This window comes from Hyla sarda, chromosome 1 (genome assembly GCF_029499605.1).
Source record: "Hyla sarda isolate aHylSar1 chromosome 1, aHylSar1.hap1, whole genome shotgun sequence".
Taxonomy (NCBI): domain Eukaryota; kingdom Metazoa; phylum Chordata; class Amphibia; order Anura; family Hylidae; genus Hyla; species Hyla sarda.
The window spans coordinates 608,234,486-608,251,940 of record NC_079189.1 but is presented as its reverse complement, the minus strand read 5'-3'; the positions used below and the strand labels follow the sequence as shown (position 1 = coordinate 608,251,940).

At 43.5% G+C, this 17,455-nt stretch overlaps 1 protein-coding gene across 5 annotated transcripts in view; it reads right to left on the bottom strand.

Annotated features, from left to right (window-relative positions):
* Positions 1 to 2,055: 2,055 nt before the first annotated feature.
* Positions 2,056 to 17,455, bottom strand: part of LOC130297591 (oocyte zinc finger protein XlCOF22-like) — a 256,559-nt gene continuing 241,159 nt past the window's right edge. For 4 of the 5 annotated variants that reach the window (XM_056550234.1, XM_056550243.1, XM_056550260.1 and 1 more), the window contains exons 2-3: positions 5,120 to 5,588; positions 2,056 to 3,816 (exon numbers count right to left, since the gene is read on the bottom strand). In XM_056550234.1, the coding sequence (XP_056406209.1) occupies positions 2,165 to 3,816; positions 5,120 to 5,579 (2,112 nt within the window). In that variant the 5' untranslated portion in view covers positions 5,580 to 5,588 and the 3' untranslated portion in view covers positions 2,056 to 2,164. Of the gene's footprint in view, positions 3,817 to 5,119; positions 5,589 to 11,148; positions 11,219 to 17,455 lie in introns of those variants that run through there. The other variant, XM_056550228.1, reaches the window with a different exon arrangement.

The window sequence follows — 17,455 nt, the reverse complement described above, 5'->3', positions numbered from 1 at the left end:
AAGATCTTAGGCAGGGTTTCCGAGTTTTTCTTGGGCAAAAACAGACAAAAATGTCATTGTTCTCTTTGCTGTTGTTTTCTTCCTCTTTGACGTTACAATCCTCCAGCCCCGTGGTCGTGAGGCTTCAGACACGGAGCCTCCAATGCTGCATGCAGCTGAGGCAAGTGGGTCCCTTGGACACGATAATGCTGCTGTGGGACTCATCAGTGTCCCAGGAGGTATGGGGACCCCTAGTGTGGGATTTTCGGAGGCAGTTTTCTTTAATAAAATGTGATTTTTTTTTATTAAGAAGTGTATCAGAAAAACTATTGTTTTGCCAAGATGTAAAACTTATCAAAAGTTTTTATATCTGACAGTGCCCATTTAAAAGCACAAGGCAGTAATTCAGAGAAGCAAAGCAGACATTTGCCCCAACGCTTTATGTTATGACCCAAATAAAAATATGCGCATAAATGTAATGGTCGTCCAGTACAAAAATAAGAAACAAAAAAAAAAAGAAAATGGCTAAAAAAAATGTGGAATATCATTGATTTGCCCTTCAGCTTACATAACAATAAGCATTTTGGCCAAACTCGCACAGGGGGGGGGGGGCTTTTTTAAATTCAAAACGTGAGTAAAAATAAAAGGGATCTCTCTAAAAAATACTGTACAAAAAGGGAATTGTACCTGTCTGGTACGTGTTTGGTACATGTAAAAAAAAAAAAAGAATGAAAAACATTGCGACAAAATAAATACATACGAAGGCATGCGAAACCAGCGCTCGTCGGCTTCACGATCTAATCCTCCTTGACCTGCTATGCTGTAATAAAGAAAGCTTTTATTTGCAATGTCACCTGGTGCCGTGGTTTCCTCTTCCTTCAGTAAGTTTTGAACTCTTTGTCTACTTCCGCTGGGCACAGGTGTATGGACATATAGTCTCTCTCCAAACCAACGTTCAAGCCGGATGAAGGTGGTGCGGGATCACATTACTCTACTGCTGACCAATACATATGAAGCCACATGAGACTACGGTCACTTACCACCTATCTGTTACACGTTATTTTACCGCTGCTGCTCCTCGACTCCGCATTCCTCCGCAGCAATCCGGTCTGAGGAAGGTCATAATTGACCGAAACGTCACATTGTTTTTGGATTGCTTTAAGAAAAAAAAAATCCGTATTCACCGCAAGAGGTGTGCTACGTTATTCTTGCTTTAATTACAAATGGTTTGGGACCCTAACCGTGCACCCACACTCCCATAGAGAGTGAAAAACGCCAAGTGGAAAAGGCATTTTGCGATTTCCTATTTATTTACAACTAACATCTGGCCACAGCGTTTTTTTTTCAATGAAATAAATAAAGAAAGTGCAGCAGAAGTGGAGATTTTCTGTGCGTACATTACCCTGTTCCCCCATCAGACCTGTGTAATATGGAGGCAGGGGGCCTATGGTACGCCATGACAGCCGGGGCCAACAATTGTCTATAAATGTTCCCCAACACCTATAGGACTTTTTATAATGTGTAAAGTTCTTCCATCAGAATAATGTCCTAGAAGCCAGAAGATAGAAGTGATTTTGTGTCTCTAATCTGGTCATGTCCTGGAATTCTTCATCACTGGAATAAGTCCCTTCTCTCTGAGGTGTTTGGGTCTCCAGTAGCAGCTCCCCATGGATTATGCCTGTTGGGTCTTCTCCATGGGGAGCAGTGAATATCACAACTAGAGATGAGCGAACTTACAGTAAATTCGATTCGTCACAAACTTCTCGGCTCGGCAGTTGATGTCTTTTCCTGCATAAATTAGTTCAGCTTTCCGGTGCTCCCGTGGGCTGGAAAAGGTGGATACAGTCCTAGGAGACTCTTTCCTATGATTGTATCCACGTTTTCCAGCCCACCAGAGCACGGGAAAGCTGAACTAATTTATGCAGGAAAAGTCAGCAACCGCCGAGCCGAGAAGTTCGTGACGAATCGAATTTACTGTAAGTTCGCTCATCTCTAATCACAACCATATATCACACTCTTTTCCTACCATGTAAACTATAGTGATGACATCGCTGGATCGGTGACTACGTTCTAAAAGAAAACTTTTATTAACAATTGGGAACAAGTTTGGAGATGCAGTATATGATATATGTATAAATGTCAGATATCCTATGTACGTGGTTAATATATAGATGTGTTATCTCCATCATTTATTGCTCTCAATTGGCTTCTCTCCTGTGTGAATTCTGAGATGTCTGATAAGATGTGATTTCCGAGAAAAACATTTCCCACATTCTGAACATAAAAATTGCTTATCTCCTGTGTGAATAATTTGATGCTTAACAAGATGTGATTTCTGAGTAAAACGTTTTCCACATTCTGAACATAAAAATGGCTTCTCTCCTGTGTGAATTCTTTGATGCTTAACAAGATCTGATTTCTGAGTAAAACATTTCCCACATTCTGAACATGAAAATGGCTTCTCTCCTGTGTGATCCTTTTCATGTATAACAAGCTGTGAGCTATTCGAAAAACATTTTCCACATTCTGAACATGAAAATGGCTTCTCCCTTGTGTGAGTTTTTTGATGTTCAAAAAGAGTTGATTTCTGAGTAAAACATTTCCCACATTCTAAACATGAAAATGGCTTTTCCCCTGTGTGAGTTCTTTGATGTTGACTAAGATGTGATTTGTCAGTAAAACATTTCCCACATTCTGAACATGAAAATGGTTTCTCTCCTGTGTGAGTTCTTTGATGTGTAACAAGACTTGGATGCTGTGTAAAACATTTGCCACATTCTGAACATGAAAATGGCTTCTCTCCTGTGTGAGTTCTTTGATGTTCAAAAAGAGTTGATTTCTGAGTAAAACATTTCCCACATTCTGGACATGAAAATGGCTTCTCTCCTGTGTGAATTCTTTGATGTTCAACAAGATGTGATTTGTGACTAAAACATCTCCCACATTCAGCACATGAAAATGGCTTCTCTCCTGTGTGAATTCTTTGATGTATAACAAGATCTGATTTGTGACTAAAACATCTCCCACATTCTGCACATGAAAATGGCTTTTCTCCTGTGTGAATTATTTGATGTTTAACAAGATGTGATCTGTGAATAAAGCATCTCCCACATTCTGTACATGAAAATGGCTTCTCTCCTGTGTGAATTCTTTGATGATCAGCAAGAGATGATTTCTTGATAAAACATTTCCCACATTCTGGACATGAAAATAGCTTCTCTCCTGTGTGTGTTCTTTGATGTTGACTAAGATATGATTTCTCAGTAAAACATTTCCCACATTCTGAACATGAAAATGGTTTCTCTCCTGTGTGAGTTCTTTGATGTGTAACAAGACTTGAATACTGTGTAAAACATTTACCACATTCTACACATAAAAAAGGCTTCTCTCCTGTGTGAATTCTCATATGTCTGATAAGTATTGATTTCTGAGTAAAACATTTCCCACATTCTGGACATGAAAATGGCTTCTCTCCTGTGTGAATTCTTTGATGATCAGCAAGAGATGATTTCTTGGTAAAACATTTCCCACATTCTGCACATGAAAATGGCTTCTCTCCTGTGTGAATTCTTTGATGTTTAACAAGATATGATTTCTCAGTAAAACATTTCCCACATTCTGGACATGAAAATCGCTTTTCCTTATTTTGTTTAACAGACTGAGATGATTCTTTAGGTCGGACTTGTATAACAGGATGAGATGACAGATCTTGGCTGTGAAGGGCTGAGGGTGTATCTGGGATAATGGAATGTTCTTCATATGTATCTTGTGTGATATCATCATCTGCTTTATAATCTGAAGATATAAGATTCTCCTCTGATCTCCTGGTACAAGAATCTGCCAAGGATAAAACAGATTATATTTTTGATATATTTTCCATCTACAGGGTCATATGAGGGTTTGTTTTTTGTGGGACCAATTGCACTTTGTAATTACACAATCTGTAATTTGATATTCCGCACACTGTGATACAAAATCAGTTTTGTTATGGGTAGAAATGGGAGTGAAATAAAATGTTATTATGGGAGGGGTTTATTTCTATTTTCAAACATTTACAAAATATCATAAGTCACATGGTCTCCAGAGGGTGTGGCTATGTTGCAGGGGGAGTAAATAACAGGGTAAACTACTGAACTCATGCTATCCACCCACGTTATGCACCATAACCACTAATACCCCTCCTTCCCCTAAGACCATGTGACTTATAACATATTGTCTCTGGCCACATGGAATGCTGGGAAAGGTCAGAGACAACAGTAAAATAATAATAGAGGCAAATTACACAGGATTATAACTAGACATCATGGGCTCATGGAAAGTACCCCTGGAACAACCCTTTGAAGAAGCACTGAGGGATTGCATTTTTACTATAGTGCAGCATAGGATATAAGAGAATAATGTATAGGTTCTTGTGTATGCCTTGTGCTTACCTGTTATAGCTGATGTGGCAGGCATGAGTTTTCATCCATACCTTATTCCTATTTTAGAACAGAAATTATTTTCTCAAGCTGCCTACATTTCCCATGAATTCTCTGGCTTTGCAGAGAGGGGGAGGGGTCTCATCACTGCACCTGGTCATTAATTAGTTCAGGTGAACTGATTAGACTCAAGTGGGTTTAAGTCAGTTCACATTATCTACAGTTTTGATGCATTTTCTTATTCAAAGTGTTTTTTTTAAAGAAAGGAGAAAGTGGTTTGACCTATAATTACAGCTGAGATGTTTTATGAAGTCTTTAGACTGTGTTTGTAATTTTATAAAATTGCTGGTAAATAGTAAAATTTTTGCTGAGATTTTGTGGAAAGCATGGAAAAAACTAAAGAAAACAATGCAAAATGCAATGTGTGAACACAACTTCAGGGGAGGTAGATATCGACTATATAATCTGATTTCACAGACATCAGGCAGAACAGGGAGGGGAGGTGTAAAACTACTATATATCCTGATCCCATAAAGAAAGCAGCAGCTGTATAGAGATAGAGCTATAGGGGAAGGGGTATAACTACTATATATCCTGATCCCAAAGAGATAGCAGAAGTATACAGATAGAGCTGGAGGGGAGGTGTATAAATACTATATATCCTGATCAATAGAGATAGCATCAGCAGTATATATTCTTTGCATTTAGTGACTACTACTTACCTGGGCAGTAAGCTATAGGAATTTCCTCCTTATACTGCTCATCACTGCTTACATCTGTCTCTTCTTCTTCCTCCTTTATGTCTGTAGTATTAACATAGTTCAGATCTTTTCCTGTAGAAATGTTCTCCATATACTGCTCATCACTGCTCACATCTGTCTCTTCTTCCTTTATGTCTGAAGTATTAACATAGTTCAGATCTTTCCCAGTAGGAATGTTCTCCTTATACTGCTTATCACCGTTCACATCTGTCTCTTCTTCCTTTATGTCTGTAGCATTAAAATAGTTCAAATCTTTCCCTCTAGGAATGTCCTCCTCATACTGCTCATCACCCCTCGTATCAATCTTATCTTCATCCTTTATGTCTGTAGTATTAATATAGATCAGATCTTTCCCTGTAGGAATGTCCTCCTTATACTGCTCATCACCGCTCACATCTGTCTCTAGAGCAGTAATGTTCATATCTTCACCCTGATTCATAAGAAAAAATATTGTAAAAGTCATCAGACAGTAGGAGAATTCACATGTAATGTTTTATATAAGCATAAAAGATCATTAATTATAATGAATACCGAACTGACAGGATGAGTTATCTGAGCCCCAATTACAGTGAGGGAAATAAGAATGGAGATAGGAACTACCAAATATGGCACTTTTTTTTTTTTTTAACTGTAATTTTTATTGAAAAGTTTGCATAGTTACAAAGTGAAACAAAATATAGACACAACACAAGTGTCACCATGGCCAGGACCCACTAACATCCAAAGCTATACAGCCAATCGTAGTAGCAAGTGACTAGATCCGGACAGGCAAGTACTGTGGCAGTAGCATTCCACTGACCTCCAAGTCCAACATGACCGACATCCGTTGGAGAAAATAACTAAACCAATGAGAGCACTTCTAAACGGCAGCTAATATAGGACAAGGCCACAAACAAGGGAAGGGAGGGGAGCACAAACCGGGGACCAACAAAAAGCGACAGTACAACACACAGAGCGGTACACAGAAAAGATTGAAAGAAGAAAAAGCAAGAGAAAAGAGAGTATCAAGGCGGTTTTCTATCAGAGAAACGGTCCCAGGGCTCCCAGACCGAGTGAAACAAAGGGACAGAGTTATTCAGGGAAGCTGTCAAAGATTCCAGAGAACGGATCTCCCATATGTGAGATAAGAGGATTCTGCTCGGGGGAGGGTCCTCTTCCAGCATTTAGCAATGAGTGTTTTAGAAGCCAAGACTATGTGCATAAAGAGCTTAAATAGCTTCTTAGACATTACGGGGTGATAAAGCTGAAGATGATAGACAAGAGGGTCAAGTATATGTCGGAGAGAAGGCCCCCTCATCTGAGGTCCACTACGGCACAACCTCTCAAACCCAGTAGGCAGAGAAACCACAGAGGAGCCAGTGGTAGAGGACAGAAAATGTTGCAGCTGCAAATAATGAAAGCGCTCAGACGAGGGGAGATCCCAACGAGTTTGCAATTGAGAAAAGGGAAGAAGGGAGCGCAAGAGAGGGTCAACAACATCCGCCCAGCAGAAAAGGCCCCTAGACCCCCCATTCCTGCACCATGGCAGCAGAGAGGCTGGAGGGAAAGTCAGGATGATAAAGGAAAGACCGGAGAGGGGAAGAGGGAGAAAACAGCCTGAATTTCACAGAACAATAGCCCCAGACATATTTAGACAAAGCCATCGGACCCAATAAAGGGGATAGGGAGACAGTGGAAGCGGGAGGAGACCAGAGCAGCGTACTGGGGTGGAAAGGGGCCAACCAAAGCTTCTCCAGCTCCATCCATCGGCTATAGGTATGATAAGATGAGCATGCTGCAAGATGGCGCAGATGGGCAGCCCAGTATTACTTGACCACGTCCGGAACCGCAAGACCTCCAAACGCCCTACCCGCTATCATGACAGACATAGGGAGTCGGTGCCTCTTCCCGTCCCAAATAAATTAAAAAATGGCCGTTTGAAAGGAGCGGAGTGCAGACAGCGGCACCCGAACCGGCAACTTTTCGAAAAAATACAGTAATTTCGGAAGTATGGTCATTTTCACAGCCGCCAATCGCCCGAAAAAAGAAATGTACTGCAAGCGCCACTTTTCCAAAAGAGCACGGAGTTCGCGAAAGAGGGGGAGATAGTTGGTAGAGTAAAGCGAGGAATAGCGAGAGGTGATAGAAACCCCCAGGTACTGAAGAGTAGAAGGGGACCATTTGAAAGAATAGTTAGAGTGAACAAGAGTGGAGAGAGACAAGGGAAGATTCAGAGGAAGGGCCTCCGACTTAGAGAGGTTGACCTTATAGCCGGAGACTTCACCATAAGCGTGGAGGACCCTATAAAGGCTAGGCAGAGAGAGCAAGGGACGAGTGAGAGTAAGAAGCACATCATCAGCAAAGAGACAGATCTTGAAATCCCCGTCGTGCAAGGGAATACCAGTGATGTCCGGGTCACCCCGAATCATAGCAGCCAAAGGCTCAAGACAAAGTGCAAAAACCAAGGGGGACAACGGGCATTCCTGACGAGTCCCATTGAACAAGGGGAAAGTTGGAAAAGGAGCGTGAGGAAGTTTGAGAGAAGCTGTAGTATGTATGTGGTATCGCCGCGTGCGTAAATGTCCGAACTATAAAAATATATAATTAATTAAACCGCATGGTCAATGGCGTATGCGCAAAAAAATTCCAAAGTCCAAAATAGCGTATTTTTGGTCACTTTTTATATCATGAAAAAATGAATAAAAAGCAATCAAAAAGTCTGATCAATACAAAAATGGTATCGCTAAAAATGTCAGATCACGGTGCAAAAAAAGAGCCATCATACCGGCCCGTACGCAGAAAAAAAAAGTTATAGGGGTCAGAAGATGACAATTTTATACGTATAAATTTTCCTGCATGTAGTTATGATTTTTTCCAGAAGTGCGACAAAATCAAACCTATATAAGTAGGGGATCATTTTAACCGTATGGACCTACAGAATAATGATAATGTGTCATTTTTACAGGAAAATGTACTACGTAGAAATGGAAGCCCCCAAGTTACAAAATGGCGTTTTTTCTTCAATTTCATCGCACAATGATTTTTTTTTCCGTTTCGCCGTAGATTTTTGGGTAGAATGACTGATGTCACTGCAAAGTAGAATTGGTGGCGCAAAAAATAAGCTATCATATGGATTTTTAGGTGCAAAATTGGAAGGGTTATGATTTTTAAAAGGTGAGGAGGAAAAAACGAAAGTCCAAAAACGGAGGGGTTAATAGCCCCCATAGGGCAGTGGTTCTCAACCTTTTTTGCCTGAATACCCCTTGACAAACCATTCCCAAAAAATTGTACCCCCCATATTAGAGACATTTTGTAATGATTATAGTATAATTCATATGCCTTACTTTCCTCTATAACAGGCCCCCCGTTCCTCTCCCTATCTCCCCAGTCCCCTGTTTTACAGGTGACGTCTTCTCTAACCGGAGTTGTTTACTTTTCTTTTCTTCACTATCTGGCCTAGACCGCCATTAAGATTTCTCCCGTACAAGACTTCACCACAGAACCAGCCAAACAAACATTTTAGGCTCCTTTCTGCAGTACAATACCCATCTATTTACAAACTCCTCATGTTTATTGTTACACACAGTAATAGTTCCCGCTTTGTGTCCCATAAAGTTGTTGGGCCCCCTCTGAGCCCCAAATATAGCTGTAGGCCTCCAAACTGCTCCCTATACAGTTGTAGGCCCTATCTATTTACCTTATGGATTGCATATGAAATAAATCACCTAAACTGCAACTTTGAGTGCCAAGTCTTATTGTTCTATGAGTTTAAGGAGTGGGATCCTACTTGTGCACCTACGTTGATCAAGAGTGCCATATTCTATTATTAGATATATAGTTGTAGGCCACCATACTGTCCCGCTTTGGTGCTCCACTGCTCCTCTGGTCTGGGGATCTTTTATTATGGCTCATAGCAGTAGGTCCCCGGTCTGCAGGGGCAGTGGAGCAACAAAGCTGATGGTAGTTACTAGGGCTGGGCGATATGACCAAATATGTGTATCACTGTATTTTTGTAACTTATGGTGGTTGAAAAGGTATATAACGGTATTCTCCAAATCTAACCCCGCCCCCCCTACCAAAATGAATTATCAGCCCGGCACTGCGCTGTCCCCAATGCTCATATATCACCAGCAAGCGCTGCCCTCCTCGTCCTGTTGGTTGCGGTCGCCAGCGATGACCTCTATACTGTGCGGTATCCCTATGCCCCGGCTACAAAAGGTAAACAAAATAAACGAACACATGTTCCGACGTCGGCCTTACGTTGGGGACGGGAACGTCGGAGAGACGTCAGCCTATCACTGGCCGCAGCGATGTTCCGCCTCGCCCGGTGATAGGCTGAGCCCACTGTCATGTAAGGAGCCGGCTTCTTACATGACAGTGGGCTCAGCCTATCACCAGTCGAGGCGGAACATGGCTGCGGCTGGTGATAGGCTGACGGCTGTCCGACGTTCCCATCTCCAGTTAGCTGGTCCTTACCAACGGGGAAGGTGATTAAAAGTTTATTTTGTTTAACTTTTGGAGCCCGGACATAGGGATAAAGCGTACAGCAGTGGTCTCCAACCTGCGGACCTCCAGATGTTACAAAACTACAACTCCCAGCATGCCTGGACAGCCAACGGCTGTATAGAGTATAGAGTGTCAGCGCCGGCGGCCACAACAAATAGGATGACGTGGAGGTTAGCGCCTGCGGGTGACATGTGAGTAGTACCCCGATGGGGACAGTGGCAGCGCTGGGCTGTTAATTAATTGGGTTGGGGGGGGGGGGTCAGAACAGCGCTCGCGGGTCACGTATGATTAGTTCCCCGATGTAGGGACAGCGCAGCGCTGGGCTGATAATTCTTTCATTTCAGAGGAGGAGGGGCCAAACCGGTATTGCGGTATTGGGAAAAAATCATATCGTGCAGCACAAAAATTTCGGTATTCGGTATGAACGGGTATACCGCCCAGCTCTAGTAGTTACTGCTATTTCTTTCAAAGTGGTCCAGACCAGTAACCAGCGGCTTTTTTTTTTTAAGGTACCACCTGGAGAACTGCTAAGTACCCCTGGGGGTACTTGTACCCAAGGTTGAGAACCACTGCCATAGGGGACTATTTATAGGAATCATTTGATGGCTAATACTGTTCTGATCAGTATTATCGGGGATCTTCTGCTCCATCTCAGACCAGAGCAGAAGACCCGAGGAGACAGACCGGAGCAGGTGAGGGAACCTCCGTCCGCCATTTTAGATGATCGGATCCCCGTGGCAGGGCTGCGGGTGATCCGATCATCCATTTAAACATGCGCATTTGCCGCAGATGCCGTGATCTGTATTGATAATGGCATTTGAGGGGTTAATGGCGCACATCAGCGCGATCACAGCCAGGACCTGCAGTGCATGACGTGAGCATCCGATGCTCGATATCATGTACAGGACATAAATGTAAGTTCTGGTGCGTTAAGTACCTCCTCACCAGGACGTACATTTATGTCTGTGGTAATTAAGGGGTTAAAAAATACAATTGGAGGAACAAAAAGCCTCATATGGGTCTAATGTTGGAAAGTCGAGGATTATGGTTATTAGAGGGCGAGGAGGAAAAAAAGAGATGGAAAAATAAAATCTCTCTTAAGAGGTTAAATGGTGTTTTCTCAGTCATGTAAAGGAAACAACCAAACGTCTTTGTCTATTTAGGGTTATAAGAAGTTTTATTACCACAAAACTAATAACAGATTTACTTTAATTTATTTTATTTTTTTTTACAAACATTTCTAAATAACAATGAGTAGAGCCCTTTATTTACTTGAGCATCTGCGCCCAAAATGTCTGAGCACGTCCCTGATCGAAACTATTGTATGATGAGGGATCATTGTATATATAGGTGTGTATGTATATACTGTATATATCTAATAACACACACATATATATATACATACATATATATATACACACACACACACATATATATATATATTTATATATATATATATATATATATTTATACATATACACAAACACATAGATATACACACATACCTTCACCCGAAAGTAATAAAGGAGCCCTGTGCTTATAGGAAGTGTACTAACAGGACCTGCGATGATGTCACAGTCAGGTGATCAGTCACATGGAGGAGGAGTCACATGATCAGAAGCTGCTGCTCAGTGTAGAGATAAATGATGTCAGAGGACGGTGACTGTAGGTGTCTATGTGGATAAGAAGATGTATGGACACCGACAATAACAGGACAAAATACACTAAATGTCTGTATTATAGTATATACATGTATTATAGTATTATAGTATATACATGTATTATAGTATTATAGTATATACCTGTATTATAGTATTATAGTATATACATGTATTATAGTATTATAGTATATACATGTATTATAGTATTATAGTATATACCTGTATTATAGTATTATAGTATATACAGGTATTATAGTATTATAGTGTATACATGTATTATAGTATTATAGTATATACATGTATTATAGTATTATAGTATATACATGTATTATAGTATTATAGTATATACATGTATTATAGTATTATAGTATATACATGTATTATAGTATATACATGTATTATAGTATATACATGTATTATAGTATTATAGTATATACATGTATTGGGGGGCGTGGCTTGGCGCCGACGGTGATGGCCGCACATTAAGAGGGCTCCCGCTCTGCTGGCCATAAAGGAGCTTTAAATCCACAAAGGTGACCCTGCTTTCAGATGGGGAAGAATTCCCGACGTGCCCGAAACCCCTCCGCACCCGCCCGACTGACTTTATCTACCTCCGGAGGCATACCACGCTACTTTCAGCCGTCCCCGGCCTCAGCTTCTTCTTCCCTCACCGCCATTACGGGACCTGCGCTGGGCCTGCGCTCCCGTTCCGGCGCTCACCCAGTGCTACCCACGAGGGATCTCTCTGCTCACCATCTGCCGAAGACACCAGGGACGCCTGCGCTTCTACTGCCGGTGACTGCAGCTGCTGTAACTGAGCCTGTGACCTCGCTTCAGCCGTCGGGGAGCAGCGCTACTGACCCTGCTCCGGATCTCCTGCCTGCTGCTGCGGCCCCTGTTGTGGGCTCTTCTCCTACTCTGGAACTGTTGCCTGTGGCGGTGAGTGCTGCTGGGGGACCTGTATTAACGGCAGATTCCCCCCCTATCCCCGCTCTACAGCTGTCCCTGGTGGGTTCCTCTCCCTTGTCGCTGGGTGGACCTGCTGGGGCTCCATCTTGGGCCTCCTTGGTGGGGGGCCGGCCTTCTCCAGCAAGTTCTCTGCCGTGCTCAGCTACTCACTACTGCTCGGCCTCCCACTCCCCTACACAAGTGGGACCTGCCTCTGTTCCCCCAGCCCATTCTCCTATTACCCCTCTGGACCCTCTAGCTGCCTGCTATACCCCCTCACGTTCCCCTAAGCCACAGAGGTCCAGGCAAGCTGCCATGCAGACCTCCATACCAGCTTCTGGGGCACTCCATCTGTCTCCTAAGGGGACCCCCTGCTCTCAACCTGGGCCGGTAGCACCACCGGGGCCGACCCCAGCCCTCCAGTCCTGGGACTTGGCATCTGACTCTGATTTACCCTGCTCGGGCCTGTCTGTGCATTCCTCTGCTCTCCCTGATTTGAGCCAGCTCCTTTCCCAAATTCCTACTAAGGAGGACTTCCGCTCTCTTATTGCTGAGGTTAAGGAAGCCTGCCGAGCGGAGATCTCCTCTATGTGACAGGACCTCCAGCATGTCTCTGACCGAGTGGATGGATTGGAAGATGCTCATGATCACACCAGAGAGTATATTACCCAGCTCCACTTTACCATTGCTTCTCAGAAGGACTTCCTTGGGGATCTCCATGCCCATGTTGAGGATCTGGACAATAGAGGGAGGCGTAACAACATTAGGGTGCGAGGGCTGCCGGAAGCTGCACGTGAGGAGGACCTTTTTGCCACCTTGGAAACCATTTTTAACCTGATACTTGGCGAACCCCCCTCCCATAGGATCAAACTGGACAGAGCTCACAGGGCGCTTCGTCCTAAATCTGCCTCGGGCGCTCCACGAGATGTTATTTGCTGTGTACATGATTTCCAAGTTAAAGAAGCTATAATGGCTAAGGCTAGGTCCCTGAGACATTTTGACTTCAATGGGGCTCCTCTTCAACTTTTTCAGGACTTGTCCTGGTTAACCCTCAGGAAGCGACGACTGCTCCAACCCCTCCTGGAGGTCCTACGCTCTCATCAGGTGCCGTATAGGTGGAATTTTCCATTTGGGCTCCATGCCCGCAGAGATGGACGCTCCGCTGTTTTACACTCCTTTTCTGACCTTCAAACCTTCTGCTCCACCTTGGAATTGCCTGTGCCTCAGTTGGAAGATTGGGACCTGATGTCTCCCCCTCCACCTTTGCCTCCTGTGTGGCAACCAGTCCGAGCTCGCCGGTCTGGTTCCCAGCGGAAGTCTTCACCACCCGCCCTGGGGGCCCCGGCTCGGGCTCCCCCCTGAGTTTCTGACTGGGACGTTGTATTTTTTCCTCAATGCTTCTTGCTTGGGGGTTCCTGCTGGACTCTGTCAGTCTCTCTTGTTGTGTTCTCCTTCTGTTTCGACCCTGAGGAGCTTGGTGGCGGCTCGGGCACGCTTAAGCGACCTGGCTCTCCATAAAGTTGAGAGGCAATTGCTTTATGCTAGGCAGCGTTTCTATGAGAAGGGTAACAAGGCCCACACTATGCTGGCGAGACGGTTGCGTGACCGGGCTGCTGCTCAATCCCCCTCAGCTTTGAAGGACCCTGCTGGGGTGCTTCATTACCACCCTGCTGATATCTCTCGTCTGTTTGTTGACTATTACACTAATCTTTACTCACTTCCTTCCCAGTTGCCATCCGACCCGGGGGAGAGAGTGGCGGCCCTAGATGCCTATCTTTCTCAATGTGGTTTGCCCTCTCTTTCAGGGACAGACCGGGATGCTCTTAATGCTCCTATTACTGGAGAGGAGATCTCTGAGGTCCTTAAATCTCTCCCCTCTGGTCGCTCCCCTGGGCCGGATGGCTTCCCTTACCTGTACTATAAAACATTTTCATCTTTGTTAGTGCCTAAACTTGTCCCCCTTTTCAATTCCTTTCTAGACGGAGAAACGATCCCGCAGTCTTTCTTGCACTCCCTTATCACCCTCATACCCAAGCCTGGTAAGGATCCTCACGATTGTTCGAGTTACCGGCCCATTGCCCTCCTTAACTCTGACCTTAAGCTTTTTTCCAAGGTTTTGGCAGTTAGACTATGCTCCTTCCTCCCGGCCCTTGTTCATAAGGACCAGGTTGGATTTATCCCTTGTCGCCAGGGTGGAGACAACACTAGGAGGGTAGTGGACCTGATTGATTTGATCAATCGGAGATCTGAACAGGCATTAATTCTTAGTCTTGATGCTGAGAAAGCTTTTGATAGGCTTGGGTGGCCGTTCCTTTTTGCTACCTTACAGAAATTTGGGATTTCGGGGAAGTTTTTGACTGCACTGCGGGGTCTCTACTCCTCCCCTACAGCTTCACTTAAACTTCCTCACTCGCCATCTCCTACTTTTTCTTTGTTTAATGGGACTCGTCAGGGTTGCCCGTTATCTCCGCTGATCTTTGCACTCTGTATTGAGCCTTTGGCTGCCATGATCAGGGGCGATCCGGACATAACTGGTATTTCCTTACATGATAGGGAGTTCAAGGTTTGTTTATTTGCTGATGATGTCCTTCTTACGCTTTCTCGACCTCTACTGTCTCTTCCTTCTCTCTATAGGGTCCTGCATGACTATGGGGTGGTTTCTGGCTACAAGGTAAATCTTTCTAAGTCAGAGGCTCTTCCTCTTAACCTTCCCCCTCATCTTTCTACTCTTTTACGCTCTAACTTTTCTTTTCGGTGGTCTCCTTCTGCTATTAAATACCTTGGGGTCTGGATCTCCTCCCACTATTCCTCACTATACTCTACCAACTATCTCCCCCTATTCAGGGATCTCCGTGCCCTTATGGAAAAATGGCGCTCGCAATATATTTCTTTTTTTGGCCGCATTGCTGCGGTGAAAATGACTGTCCTTCCGAAACTCCTCTACTTTTTTGAAACCCTGCCAGTTCGGGTCCCGCTGTCGGCCCTGCGCTCCCTACAGGTGGCTATTTTTCGGTTCATTTGGGACGGTAAAAGGCATCGGCTACCGATGTCCGTGATGTTGGCTGGGCGGGCGTTTGGGGGTCTGGCGGTCCCGGATGTAGTGAAGTATTACTGGGCTGCCCATTTGCGCCATCTCGCAGCGTGGTCCACCTATCATGCCTACAGCCGCTGGATGGAAATAGAGAAGCTGTGGTTAGCGCCTATCCACCCTAACGCTCTCCTCTGGACTCTTCCTGCCTCTGCTCCTACTCTCTCCCCTCTCCTGGGTCCTATGGCATTTTCCAAATATGTGTGGAATTACTGTTCAGTCAAATTTAAATTACTGTCTCCCTCTTCCCCTCTTCAATCTTTCCTTTATCATCCTAGTTTTCCCCCTGGCCGGACCTCTCTTATGGTGAGGGAATGGGGGTCTAGAGGCCTTTTTTGCTGGGCGGATGTAGTTGATCCTTTGATGCGTACCCTCTTGCCCTTCTCTCAGTTACAGTCTCGTTGGGATCTCCCCTCGTCTGAGCGTTTTCATTATTCACAGCTACGACATTTTATGTCCTCCATGCTGGGTGCGCTAGTGGTATCTTCCCCTACGGGGTTTGAACGGCTGTGTCGTGGTGGACCTCAGGCGAGGGGGCTTCTCTCCGATATTTATTCCTTGCTAATCCAACCTCAGGAGGGAGTCCTGGTATCTCATCGCTATATGTCTCGCTGGGAGGAGGCACTTAATACTACTATCACTCTCCCTCAATGGAAGATAATATGGGAGCGGGCCTCTAGGGCATCTATATGTACGGCTTATAAGGAGACTCAATACAAATTACTTATGGGTTGGTACCATACTCCAGAGTTATTGAATAGGCTGAATCCCGATATCCCCCCCCAGTGCTGGCGTTGTGGGGTGGGTTTGGGCTCTCTGTTTCATGTTTTCTGGTCCTGCCCTCTTATCACGGGGTACTGGGAGTTAGTGAGTCGTTTGGTATCAGATGTTCTTGGAGTCTCGGTCCCTCCTGACCCTCAGGTCTGCCTCTTGCACCTTTCACACTCTGCTCTGCCCAAGAAACTGTTTAAACTGGCTATGCATATGTTCTTGGCAGCTAAGACACTTGTTGCTAAATGCTGGAAGAGGACTCTTCCTCCCTCTGAATCGGACCTACTCTCCCGAATACGTGATATACGCTCTTTAGAATACCTCACTGCCTCTTTGAATAATACTATCCCTGCCTTCCTTTCAGTTTGGGAACCATGGGACCGTTTCTCTGACAGGCAACCTCCCTGAGGCGGCACTGACATCCTCCTTCCCCCCCCCCTCTTTCCCCTCCCTCCTTGTTCCCCCTCCCCCCCCCTTTCTGTTTGTTTGTTTGTTGTTGTTTGTTCGAGGTTCTGTTGTCCTTGTCTCCTTTTTGTCTTTGTTTCTGTCTTCTCTCTTTGTCTTCGTGTTGTAGAGTCTTAGTTCTCTCTTTGAGTATTTGGCTATAAACCTATGTTCATTCACTACAGTCTTTATGGGTTATCTGGGATTGGGGCTAGTTGTATTGGACTTCAACTGTTTCTGAATGCTCTGGTCTCTATCTTAGCTTGTCATTTGCCCTGATGTGATCGCTCTGGGCATTGCCCCAGATTATGCTTTGAATGTGTTTTACTAACTTTCTATTTTTTATGTGAAAATCTTTAATAAAAATTACAGTTGAAAAAAAAAAAAAATACATGTATTATAGTATATACATGTATTATAGTATATACATGTATTATAGTATTATAGTATATACATGTATTATAGTATTAAAGTATATACCTGTATTATAGTATATACATGTATTATAGTATTATAGTATATACATGTATTATAGTATTATAGTATATACCTGTATTATAGTATTATTATATATACTTGTATTATAGTATTATAGGATATACATGTATTATAGTATTATAGTATATACATGTATTATAGTATTATAGTATATACATGTATTATAGTATATACATGTATTATAGTATTATAGTATATACATGTATTATAGTATTATAGTATATACATGTATTATAGTATTATAGCATATACATGTATTATAGTATTATAGCATATACATGTATTATAGTATTATAGCATATACATGTATTATAGTATTATAGCATATACATGTATTATAGTATTATAGCATATACATGTATTATAGTATTATAGCATATACATGTATTATAGTTGTTACGC